At 50.8% G+C, this 13,209-nt stretch overlaps 1 protein-coding gene across 4 annotated transcripts in view; it reads left to right on the top strand.

The window, feature by feature from the left end:
• The window catches only part of PRKCA (protein kinase C alpha), a 403,084-nt gene that overhangs the window by 330,414 nt on the left and 59,461 nt on the right, over window positions 1-13,209 (top strand). For all 4 annotated transcript variants that reach the window (XM_023244469.2, XM_023244468.2, XM_045044862.1 and 1 more), the window contains one exon: window positions 12,976-13,113. In XM_023244469.2, coding sequence (XP_023100237.1) covers window positions 12,976-13,113 — 138 coding nt within the window. The remainder of the gene's footprint in view (window positions 1-12,975; window positions 13,114-13,209) is intronic.

Raw genomic sequence — 13,209 nt, 5'->3', positions numbered from 1 at the left:
AGGGAACACCCCCTTCCCACCCCTCCACCCCCCTGTTCTGAGCCACACACACCCCCTCCCCAAAGCTCCTCCTCAAAGGCCCTTCCTGCCCTGCAGACCAGCTCTTAGAGCAAACACGCGTGGACTGCTTGGCCACGTCCCCCTAGGGCAGTGGGGATCCCCCTCCCCGTGCATGTCCTTTCCTTCATCTCTGCCCCTCTCTGCTTGCTGTGCAGTGGAGGAATCTCTCTTCTGGCCTGGCAGCAGCTACTGAACTCTCACTATGTCCCTTTCACTGTAGGAAGCGAGGGTTCCCCACGCAGGAGGAGGTGGGGACGATCAGTCCATTTTACAGATGAAGAAACCGAGGCCTCAGAGACGTCAACAGTGCCGTAACTGGTATTGCAGTCCGCATCTGGTGGACAGGCTCCTCACCTTTTGCGTCCCCAAGCTTCCCTGTCAGCCAGTGTCCCCAGGGAGCCCAGAGAGCAGCCCAGACAGCGCAGCTGTGGCTAGCCTGGGAAGCAGGTGTCCCACTGAGCTATAATCAGGTCCCTCGTTTTTAAAAACCGGTGCGGTCTTAAAACTCTCAGTGAAGATAGGGTGAAATCAATGGTCACGGAAACGTTGTGCTAAATTTAATTGCAGTCAGCTCCACTTTCAAAATGCTTACTGCTGTCAGAGACATTTTGTGATTAAAAAAAAATGAGCGAGCAAACATATCTAGTATTGGGGAAAGGATCATTTTGTTTGTGTTGGCTGAGGAGGTGGGGTTGGGCCTCGTTTGCTAGATGCCCAGTCCTGCTCACCCTCTACGGCAGCAGCTGGACAGCAGTGGAGGGAAGTGTCTGGAACTTTCCCTAGGGAGGTGGACTTTATTGCCAGTTATGGCTTGGTTGTGGGTTTTTGGTGTTTTATTTCTTCAGTTGATTTCAGGAGCTGCTATTCTCTGGTCATTTAGCTCCAACTGAATTTCCCCAGTGGGCTTTTTTATTGAATTCTGCGCTCCTGTGCCTATCATCATTTCTCATTATTTCCTGGATTGTTCTGTGTTTCTACCTTTCAGAGAAACACAGAGGCTCCCCGGGGCCACTCCCCCGTTCCCTCACAGCCCTCCCTGCCTCCTTTTCCCTGCTTCTTGCAAAGTCTGGGCTCAGAGGAGAAGATTCAAGAATCCTAGGTCTAGAACCGTCGACATGTTATTTTCTAGAAATGAAGCATGCCCAGACTCTAAAACACACTTCTGGCATCGGTGCACAGACCACGGGCCTCTCGCAGAGGCCCAAGGTCTAACTGGGAAGATACGATCGGTGTCTCATTTGAGCAGTCGTAGGAGCTTTACCTCTGTAGGCCAGACCAGGGAACCTTAGGCCTATTTCTACTAAAAGATCCCAGTCGAAACACAGTCGCTCCAGAAAAGCAACACCACAAGAGGGCAGTCAAGACTTGCAAATAAAAGACTCCAGGAAAAGTTGCACACCTGAGTTAGGAACTTGTGACTGCATCTCTTTACTCTTGGATGGATGTGAAGATGCATCAGCACTTTAGGTCCCCCGTCGTTCCTCGGTTTTATGGAATGATAAGGTGCCAGGAAAGCCAGGAGTCCAGGCTTTCTCTGGGTCTGAGTGACTCCTGGGGTCTGTTCTGACCTGTGTGAGCCCCAGCCCATTCCTCTCCACCCCGCTTTCTTAGCAGCAGAGAAGTCCCCACTTCTAAGCAGCCTTGCTGACAGTCCGGAAAACCATTTACTTTGATAGCTTCCAGGAGTTCACGTGGCTCCTGACCCCGCCAGAGCTGACTCATAAAGCCAGTGCAGTATTAACCCCAAAGGGGAACATTCCTGGCAGGAGAAGGGTTACAGGTTTCTAAGGAGTACCGGGTGCCGAAAATGCTCTATCGGTACCGTGCCACGGCCACATCCACTCCCATCGTGCCTTCCCAGAGGCATCAGACAAATGTCTGCCATCACCCCCTGGTGAGAGACCATCTTTTTTTGCAAAGGGTAAAATTTAGGGGAAGTTTTTGGTCCTGGGACCCTCCCTGAAGTCTGGAATCTTAGCGCCTGGGGAGGACTAAGGGCAGCAACCTTCCCAGCATCTGTGTATCAGGTGAGACACGCGGTGATACTCCAGCCTGATAACCGTGCAGCAGTCAGCCTCAGCAGTTAGCAGACTGATCTGGGAAATGGGGGAACACTAGGTTGGCGGAAAAGGAAACAACACAGCCAGACGCTAGGGGCGTGTGATATTCAGTCCACCAAGAAGAACCAAGTGCTCTGTGTTTCCCCACCTTGGGCAGAGCGCTAATAAGTCACGGGCCCCACATTCCTCCTTATGCCAGGCTCGGTTGCCATGACAGCAGGCCTGCTGGCTTCCTGTGAATTCATTTCAGCACTGGCAGCAGCCTAAGTGGATGTGTCCGTAGAAATGTTTCTTCTTGAGAAAAGGACTTAATGTGGTTTCCCCTAAATTTCCACTCTACCGAATAAGTACTTCACTCACCACGTCGTTTGGCAGCAAAACAACTTGTTCCTGTCCCGGTGAGCACATCAGGCATCGTGGAAGAGTGAATCATTCAGGTGCATTTGAGGCTCTTAATTGTTGCCATTCCGACGGGCTAGCAAGGAGATACAGACGTTCTGTTTGAATCTCACTACAGGGATATAGGGCAAAGGTTGGCAAAGCACAGCCCAAACAGCCCAGATTCCAGCTGCTGCCTGTTCCTGTAAGCGAGATTTCACTGGAACACAGCCTCGCTCATTCATCCATCCGTGTAGCTTTCACGCTACAATGGCAGAATCGGGTTGTTAAAACAGAATAGTTGACTGGCAAAGCCGAAGATACTCATTATCCGTCCCTTTATGGAAGACATTTGCCTACCCTGGATACAGGAGGGTGACCACCGAATTCAGAGATCAGAGCTCAGGGAGGAGAACTGATTTAGACACGTCACTTAGCCCACCAGGCCCCAGGTGCCTCGTCCGCAGTCCGTAACATGGGTGTCTCAGGTTAGCTTATCTCCAACTTCCTTCCAAATGCTGAGCGCTCTGTCACCCTTGTGCCGTTGGTAAAACATTGCGTCCCAGATGAGGCAACTCTTAGCACAGGGGGGTGGTTCTCTGCCAGGTGGCATAGGGTCCTGTTCCAAGGACCGGTAGAGAGGAAGGCTAGCATCCTTGACGTCTTCCTCCAGTACCACCACAGCTCGGCTCAGTGGCCACGGGTAGTGGCGTTCACTCTCTAGACCCCAGTGCCTTTACCTGCACCAAAGGCAGATCAGACCTTCCCAAGGACACTTCTGCGGCTGACAGTCTCTGGTTCTGAGGAACTCCCCGCAGCTGCCAGCAGAAGAATGAATGACGCTCACCTGTGATTTGCTGTTCACCTGTGACCCCGACTCGAGGAGGAAACTCCGGTCGGCAGGTGTTGACATACCTGTACAGAAGGAATCGCCTGACCCCGTGCCTCCAGGTTGTAGTTTCAGGCTGGCTTACCGAATCTGAAGGCGGTGGGGGGTTGGGGGGGGGGGGACAAAAAAAAACAAAAAAAGGACAAATAGGTATTTCAACCACAAAATCAGACACACGTCCTAAAAGAAACCAAGACCCTGTCTTCAGGAATCGGGTTGCCTTGACTCTCTGGGTTTACTTCCATTCTCTCTGACACTTCATGGTCAGGTTCAAATGTCTGGCTTTTGGCATCAGCTTTTGCAATGTACCTCTTGACCCGGCCATCCCACGTCAGGAATCTATCCTAGGGAGCCCGGATAGAGATTTGGACTATTTGGACTTCATGCATAGAGATTTGGACCATAAAGTTGTTCCTCTGGGTGTTACTGAAAACTGAAAATTGGAAACAACATAGCTGTCCAGCAATAGGGGAAGAGCTAAATACACTGAGGTGGAGCCAGAGAGTGGAGTATTACGCAGTCAGTAAAACCATGTGGTGGACGAGTACTTATCAGGTAAGACGTTTACAGCACACGAAGGTGTAAAGCGGGTTGCCAGCGATGTAATTCTGTAGACGTCAAAAGAAGAAAACATGAAGAGAATTAGAAGAATGCATACCAAAATGTTAACAGTGATGATCTCTGGGCGGTAAAACTATGGCTATTTTAAGGTGTCTTTTTTTGTTTTCACGTACCCGTGCCTGTGAAATTTTCTAAAATGATCCAGTGCTACTGTTCTAACAAGAAGCAGCATTGTCATAGAAATTATTTAAAAAGCAGTAACTCTGCCTCTTAAAAAATATTGTGTTCAAAGTCACCATCTCCCGCAGGGTCCACATCCGTCCACTTATTGTAAAGGTATTTGAGGAGCACCGTGCCCGGCGCTCTCTCAGGCCCTGGGGATCCATCAGTGAGCAGAACAGATAAGGTCCCTTCCAGTGGAGGGAGAAGAAACACATGCTAGGTAGTGAGAGGACCGTGAGGGAATCCACGCCACAGGAAGGAGAGGGTGGGGGGCCGTGTCGAAGCCTCAGCGGTAAAGCATCACCTGACAGAGCAGAAAGTACAAAGGCCCTCGGGTGGTAAGCACGCTTGGCATGTTCCAGAAGATGAAAGACCATTTAGCCAGAGAACAGCAAGCATTTTATTTATTCCAACTGTGTTACCCAGGAGACTGTAGCACATCATCTTTAGCCTGTTGCCGGATTACAGAGTAGATGTCATGACTCATGGCTTGTTAGAAACACACCGGCCGTATTCCGTTCATGGGATCATCGAAAATGCCTTCAGATCCTTTGTGTTTTTCTTCTCCCGAAACCGCTCAATCTAACAAACACGGCACTGGGTGCAGGTGAACATGTTATCCTAGGGCTAAGATGCTGGGCACAGATACTTGTGTTTATGGAGCAACACCAAAACACCATCAGTCTTAGGTTGTCAGAGTTGTTCAGATAAGCCCTGAACACAGGACATTTTTGTTGTAAACAAAAATAAGTAAATAAGTAGAAGAAATCCCCTTTCTGCATTTGCTCCTACAGTTTGGTCATTGTTGGACTGTCTGCCCCTGGAACCTTAGAAGTAGAACCTGCTGTTGTCAGATTCCTCTCTCTGTGCTTTGCAAACATCTTTGATAAAGACAGTCATCAAAACCATGCTTCCTGTTATGCTAAGAGATACAATATTATTGAAGACACGTTCACAAGATCGGTACAAGTGGGCACATTTAAAACAAAACGGAAAGCATTACAGTAGACTTTGGAGGGTTACCCAAGGCTCCATGATTATACAGTGGACCTACCAAGGGACTTGGAATTACGGTTTCCTCTCTGCTTCCTTACTACAGAAGAACCTTTGGGCTTAGATTCCTACTGAGGATAAGATAGCGCCCCTAGAAGAATTGCTAGCCAGGGTGCTGTTGTATTGGGGGTTGGCAATGTAGGACTCTACACTCTTCCATGTCTTAATGTTCTGTCTGTCTTCCCACACACCGAAGCTAGTGTATAATCATTATACAAAATTCACAAATTGCAGACCATCTATGGTCTTGTGTTAAAGCGTTTGGAATTGGCATCACTGTAGGTCAGATCATCACATCTCAGCAGCGGCAAATGGCCCAACGTGATAGTAGAGAGCTAACATCTACCACAGTCCAATCCTTCGTGAACTCCCGGTGCCATAGTTTGCCCATATCCACCTCTCAGTTTTCACTTGAAACTCCTCCCCACCCCCACCAATAACAACCTACACGTGTAGAGCTTCTGACAACACACACGACCGCTCCTCAGGCACAGGTATTTAACACACACACGCACTTTGACCCCACCCTGCGAGAACATTCATTTGTGGGACTCAGATTCTCCCTGTTTCATGTGCTTTACAGAAACTCGCCTAGGAGTCCTTTAAATTGGTGAACCCCTTCAATGGTTGCAGACTGCTAGGACTTTTGGGGAATGTGCCCTTGGGGTAAAATGAGGTGCGTGTCAGTTACTAAGAAATGTTCCCATGGGGGAGAGCACGTCGCCCGTTCTCACACCTGGCGGTCCACATAGCAGCATGAGCCTGGACTTGACCTGCTGATGTGCTAAGAAACCTACAGTCCTGGATTCTGCATTGCTTAATCGTAACCAATAAACCATGCTGCATTTTAGTCTAACTTTAAAAAGAGCATGCTAAAGCTTCAGTAGTTGAAGTCCCTGTATTATCTTTACAAACACCGTGTGTCATCATTTCCGGTCTTCCCCTTTAAAACATTCTGTGTCATGTACTAAGTCACGGTCCTTTCCTGCATGGTCCTAGCCCCTGGGGGTGTTCCAGAAGATGCTCCAGAAATCGGGGAGTAGCTGGAGCTGAGACCCAGTTCCTCTCCTACCCCACCAGGAGGGCACGGGAGCGTGGAAGTCCAAGGGACCTGCTGCAGCCTGCCCACAGGTCCTGAGCCCGTTCAGAGCCTGTCTGCGGCCTTGACACATATCCATAGATCACGGTGTTTCGGGACCATGAGTCAGGCAGATCCCTGACCCAGGTGACCCACAGCTGTTCACAGAGGCCTTCAGTCCGTAGTCAGGGAGCAGGTGCAGGCCAGGAGGCTGGGCGAAGGATCGCGTCTCCTTCCCTGGGGCAAAGGAAAGAAGGTTGTGGTGTGGAGCTCTGTGCTGGGGGCTTTTGCAAAGGATTCTTCGTTGCACCTCCAGTGTAGCTCAGGTATACAGGGGTCTTAGCACGGCTGTATTACAGATGAGCAGTCTGATACTCAGGCAGTACAGTCTGCCCAGAGTCACACAGCAAAAATGAATAAAGCCAACACTTGATCTCAACTCTTTGCAGTCAGAGTCTGGGGCTCTTCCCAGAATTTGCCATTGATTTTGTATTGTAATTGAAGATTGTGGAAGGTGGAAAGGGTCACAGGGACCCTGAGGGGACTTTGAACTTGGAGGAACATTCCAATGATCTTAGACTAGCACATCTGAAACTTGCACAGGAATCACATGATGGTCTTGTTCAAAATGCATGTTCTGATTCAGTAGGCCTGGAGTGGGGCCCAGGAATCTGCATTTCTGCCAAGCCTTCTGGTTGTGCCAGCGTAGCTGATCCACAAACCACACCCTGAATTACAGGGGCACAGACCACAGTGCCTTTGCACTGCATGTCCTTCAGAGGAGAGGCTACTTCGTATTGATCTGATTTCCCCAGCATCTGACCCCATTTGTGGGGCATGACAGACACACAGATATTTGTGGAATAAATGGTGGAATGTGCTACATTCACACACAAGGACCCATGAGCCGCATCAAAATGTGTCCTGAGAGAGAAGTCAAGATTTGGGATTTGTCAGCAAGGAACACTACCAGTGGCCTCGTATGTGCTTTCAGTCTCCAGCCCCAGTGGATGCTCTCCGCTCTCCTCTGGATTCCAGTATTCGGGAGACACTCTGCTTCTCATCTCCGGGTGCGAATTCCTGTTTGCTCGCGTACCCCAGCGGGGCGTCTGGCCGCACAGGGCATGTTTGCGTTGCTGAGTGAAGGATGTCGGCATGCTTATTCTGAGGCCTCCTCGGGTTTGCTGAAATCTCTACGGTTAGGCTGTTGGCTTCAGCTTTATCCCTAGACATATATTGGTTTTCTTTGCGCTCCTGGTGAAGCCTGAATTACGTTCATGACAACCGGTGTTGTGTCAACAATACACAAGCTGAGAAGGGCAGATCTCTTCCTCCTGCTCGGAGCCCGGTTGCCAGACGACCCATTCAAAAGCTCAAAGAGAGAAATCGCCCAGAGGCTCATTGGTGGTCTTCAGGCGGGTTCCAGCTAGGTCTAGTGCAGACCGAGCTTCCATTAGAGGAATGTCCCCTCAGAGAAGCCTCCAAGGGCATGGTTTCAGCCGGCTGGCCCAGCTAACTTGCCTAGCGTGGCTCCTGGGGAGGGTCACTGTGTGGCTGAGCTCCCTAAAGGCAGGGGTGCCCTCATAGCCCCTGTCTGAGGCTGTCCCAGAATGACCAGTGGTTGCTTGAGGGAAGAAGCTCCATATGTGAACATCCAAATGCACGGTGCTCGGTGTCCAGGGGCAACTCTCTGAAATGACATACTTGGGAACAGCCGCTTTTCTGCATTCGCGTTTGGCGTCTGGCTGGCCATACCGTTCGTGGTTTGGCCTCTTCAAATTCTGTTTGTAGGGCTTAGTGAAGACGTATGTTTTTGAATGAATGAATGAATGAATGAATGAATGAATGAATGAGTGAGATATTCAGTGAATGTGCAGTTATGTGCCCAGTGCGGTGCTTGGCCCTAAAGATACAAAGAATGAATGAATAAGATGACCCCCTGCCTTCCAGGACCTCACAGTCTAGTGAGAAAGACCAGTAAATCCTCCAAAAAGGTACATGTGTTTCTTTAGGTTCCTCAGAAGTCAACTCTGCCACAGAGTTTTGAGGGCAAGGAGCCCATTTGGGAAGGGATTCCAAGAGTCCTAGGGGGCAGGGAGGGAAGTAGGGATGTGACCCAGGGAAGAGAGAAAGTCCAGCCAAGGGTATGTTAGTTATCCAGGTGGTACCTCAGTAGACACACTGGAGCGCAGTCCCACTGGAGTGCTAGGGAGACGACCTCAGGAGGCCACGACCTCCTGGGGCACCAACATGGGAATGTCCAGCTTGTTCTGCAGGCGTGGCCCAAACAGGAGCCTCAGATGCACGCAGGGGTGCAGAGCCAAAAGCTCCGGGGAGGTGGGCCAGTCATAGACAAAGTCTGACATAGGTTGGAAATCCCAGGAGGGGAGGAGGCATCAAAAAGATGGAGAGGTGATACTTGAGCTGGATTTTGTGGATGAACAAGATAGCAAGGCCCCTATGGGAAGGGCGGCCAAAGACTGGAGGCCAGTGTGGTTGGAACAGAGCAGCCAAGGGAGCCATGGGAGCGAGGCCAGAGAGCTGACAGCCAAGCGTCTCCTCCTCATCCACTGTGACAACTTGGCCTCTTTCTGTCCCATGAGATGGGAAGCCAGGGAAGCAGGACAGGATCCCTCCAGGGAATGTCCAGAAAGGGAGGTCACTAAAGTGGGGATACTAAAAGTGAGGCCCCCTCAACAGAGAGGTGGTGAAGAAGACCCTGAGAAGACACCAGATTCTGGACAGAATCTGCAGGTAGATTTGGCATGACCCCGCTGATAAGTTAGCTGTAAAGTGTTACTGGGAGAGGCGTTAAACGAATACCCTATAAGTATTTACACGTTGCCATACGAGCTGTTGAGAGCAGGGCACTGTGAGGGAAAATAGCGGGAGGCCTTGCAGGAGGGCAGATGTCAGCCTGGGAAGGGGTGGGGGACATTGCAGGACAGTCCGGGGCAGGCAGACTGCACTCCCACAGCATGAGGGGGTGGGGAGTGGCGAAGGATGGACATCTGGAGGCAGAGGCTGCCTGAGAGTGGACTGGAGGTTGAGGCTGTGTAGCCCACCCTCCTGGGGATCCTCTGCCTTCCCTGCCCTCGGGCCTCCCCACCAGCCTGCAGCTGTGCAGCTACCAGGGTCACCACCGGCTGCCTCCTCCAGCTGTGCTGTCGATGAGACCCAGGCTGAGAGAGGGGCTTGCCAAAGTCAGGCCCAGACCACTGAGCTTTTGATCTTGTGGAATTGCCTGCCTTAGAAGGGCTGACTTTGAAGGGTCCATATTGGAGACGGCTCCATGCCATCCGGCAGCCGGGCGTGCAGGGGGCCGTGTGGAAATGACTCCAGAAGCCTGTTCCAAAGGGGAAATGTGGAAGACACGTCACTCTGGTTGGCAGCTTCTATCTCAGGGCCGCCGTGAGCTGGGGAGAAATCCCTGTCGCCCTCTGGGTCAGGCCACTTTCTAGCCAGCCCTCTCATGGTGAACGCGGTCGGTGTGGCAGAGCCTGGCGCCTCTCCTTCCAAACCAGCCCCCTGCTCCACCAGCCACGTGGCACCCAGCTCTGCTTCTGGCTAGAGAGACACGAGAATGGAATCTGCCCTGGCAGGGCAAGAAACTGGGGTCCTTCCTCCATCCGGCCTCACCTCCTGGCAGCAGGAGATGCCGTCTGCGTCCCCCTGACCTCACAGATGGACTTCAGAGCAGGGTCTAAGATCCCCTTGCAGTTGGGTTGAGAAGTACTCGGATGCAGAAACGCTTTTATCGCATTTACATCCCCTTGGGGAAAATCTTGTCCCTATAACTGGACTAAGGCCATAGGACAAAACTCAGGGTCTTTGCTCGGTTATGGCCCCCAGGGAGGGCAGTGTGTCAAAAGCCTAGTGTCTGTTCTGGAAGTCACCACTGTCCGTGGTGCTGAAGCGTCAAAGGAGGAAGGAGCAGGGGCTCTAGGAAATCGCGTGAGTCTGGAACCTCTGGTTAGAACCCCCCACGCTTCAGGTGGAAGCCGGGCAGCCCCCAGGCAGCACCAGCTCAACCACAGCCTCACCTGGGTGAAGACATCCTTCAATGGTTTCAAGCACCTCAGAGACTTGAGTCTATTGTATGGGGATCTTTTCACAGTTTATCACGAATAAAATGACAGAATAAAATTAATCTCTTTGTGCCTCTTCCTGATAACTTTTCTTTTTTATAAATCAGAAGAACAGAATAGAGTAGCTGAGTTGGTATTCTCTTCTCAAACTTCCCAATTGTTCATTTCGAACTTCGACACACACCACAGAGCTTACCAACTTTGGAATCGTTCCTGGGGCAGATGTTAGGAGAGAAAGAGGACGTCAGCTACCTCCCTGTTGACCTCAGTCGGTACTTTCTAATTGACTAAGTTCTTCTTTCCAGCTTCTCTCTTAACTCAGGCCCTGCGGGCAAAGCATCCCGTGATGGGGACCGAAACTGCCCTCTCTCAAGCAATCAGGACTGCCCTGAGCCAGCAAGACCCCGCGCGATTGACCCCAAGACAGTGATCAACTTGGCCTTCACTGCCCACCTGTGTGTACCCACCGGCCTTTGTCGCACATTCTCCTTACACAAATCTGGAAGTGTTTTCAGCACTTTGGAGACAGCCTTTGGGACGCTAGTCCGCTGTCTTCCTGGTGCTGGCCTCACTGCAATAAATTCCTTGCTTGTTGCACCTCCAACTCATTTGTCTGCCTTTGGATTTTGTCAGCGGCGAGTGGTCGAACTGGTCTGTTTGGGACCCCTAGAACCACCCTTACGCCCCAGCTTCCAAAGGACAGGGCTGGTCCTGCAGTTGAAGGGGGCTCCTGATGTAACCCTAGCGGCTACATCCGGGCTCTTTCTCACAGGTCTGTCTAAAAATTCCTTCCATCCTCTGTCAAAGTGGAGGCCAATTTATGTATCACTGCAGATCAGGTTTTGTCTTTAAAGAGTGTCAGTGTATCCACCAGCCCCCAGGTTCACATGCATTTCCCACCAGGCACGGCCACATAGAGGTGTATGTAGTACAGCTGTATTAAATACTTTCAGCCTGGTAGCAAAAAAATTAGAGCTGTCTTCCCCCCCCCCCCGCCCCCCCGTGTCTTAATGTCTCTGCTTCAGCAGGTGTGCTCAACCCATCCAAGCATATACACTCAAGCCATGAGGTTTGATCTCTATACAGACGTGTTATTTTTATCAAGGAAAAGCATCCCCTGACAGTATCTGATGGATACATTCACGCTTCATTTCCTCATTCAGCCAGAGTGTAGAGTTGCACGCCCTGTGCCAAGCACTGTGTTGAGGCCTGGGGGCCCAGAGACGGCTGGGGCTCATTCCACTAACGCACAACCTCTTCCACAGGGCCTGATGCGAGGTACTCAGTAAGTGTGGGATGAAGGGATGCTGTTGCTCTAAGAGGGAATATGGGGGGTTCCCGGAGAGCCTTCTCTGCTGCTAAAGAAAACATGTCAGATCCCCTGTCTTCCCCTCCTCCAAGAGCTCAGAACTGATGCTGACAGTGTTTTGGTCACACAGTAAAACCCAGAATGCCTGCAGGTGTCCTGCACCTTCTCGTAGTCACCTGAGTGATGTCCTGGCACCTGCACATAGGTCTGCTGCCCTGGGGCTGGGCGGGGGGGAGGGGCAGTGCACCTTACCCTTAAGAATGTAGGCAGAATGACAGTCTTTGCCCTTGGGCTCAGGGCTGTGGCTTTGGCTGTTCAGCCAAACCGCAGAACCCCAGCCTTTTCAGCAGCTGACATGTTCAGAGACTGGTTCTCTCACCATCAGGCAGGTGTTCCACACGCAGAGTCTGTCGGGAGATTCTCCACAGGCTTCTTTGCTGACTGTGGAGACCTTCCCGTGTGATTCCCATGAGCCTGTCCTTTTCTACTGAGCCCTCTGTCTCTCCTCCACCTTTGACCTGAGTCTCTAACTCTTAGGCAGAGTAACGAGGGTGAGGTCTCTCCAGCACCTTTGGGTAGCAGGAGTCTAGCTTACAGAAACTCCTTCTGGTAACTTCCAGGTCACTGGCCAAGGGTCGTTCAGGTTCAAAGGGTGCTGTGTGTTTTGTGTGAAACCAGGTTCTCAAGCATATCACCGTTTCTTTTCCTCTTGACTTACACACACACCCTGTGTTCTTCTTGCTGTGCCTTTTAAAGTAGCAATAAATCATCCCCAGAGCTTGCCGGTTAAGAGGTTTCTCTCCAGGGGACTCTACCCTCCTTTTTTTCCTTGAGTACAAGTTGGCTTTATGCAGATGAATCTTAAATTGGAAAATCTACAAATAAGAAAAGTGTCAGAGCACAGTTTCTTTCTTTTATTACTTCAGCCATTGTGAAGCACTTGTCCCCCAGAGGTTGACTTTTACACCCTAGAACAAAGATCAGCAAAATCGCACAACTTGATTCTTGGGTAATCTACGTAAAGAGTGGTCTCTTAATAGGGAAGGGCAATTTTTTTTTTTTTTTTTTTTTTTGCTACTTTGAAAACGTTGCCCTTAGGGTAAGTATATAGCCACTGAATTTTGAATGGATATTTCATCACCCTGTGATTTCTTTTCTTGCCCCCATCCCACCTCCCACCTCACATCAAGCTTCCTTAAATGCATTCTTTTTCCTGGGGGGAAAAACAGTGACCCATTGTTTTCACCTGTGTGTGTGTGTGTGTGCTTATTGTTTAGAAAGCGAAGCTCGGCCCTGCTGGTAACAAAGTCATCACCCCTTCAGAAGACAGGAGACAACTTTCCAACAACCTTGACAGAGTGAAACTCACAGACTTCAATTTCCTCATGGTGCTGGGGAAGGGGAGTTTTGGAAAGGTGAGAGGGCAGTTGTCTGGGGTGGGGGGCGGGGCAGGGGAGGCTTTTGCAGAGAATGCTGGGATTCATCCTGGGCCCCCTGAGGTTTCCAGAACA

Source organism: Felis catus, chromosome E1, assembly GCF_018350175.1.
Source record: "Felis catus isolate Fca126 chromosome E1, F.catus_Fca126_mat1.0, whole genome shotgun sequence".
Taxonomy (NCBI): Eukaryota; Metazoa; Chordata; class Mammalia; order Carnivora; family Felidae; genus Felis; species Felis catus.
The sequence above is the reverse complement of the archived record's forward strand: the minus strand, read 5'-3'. Positions and strand labels throughout refer to the sequence as shown.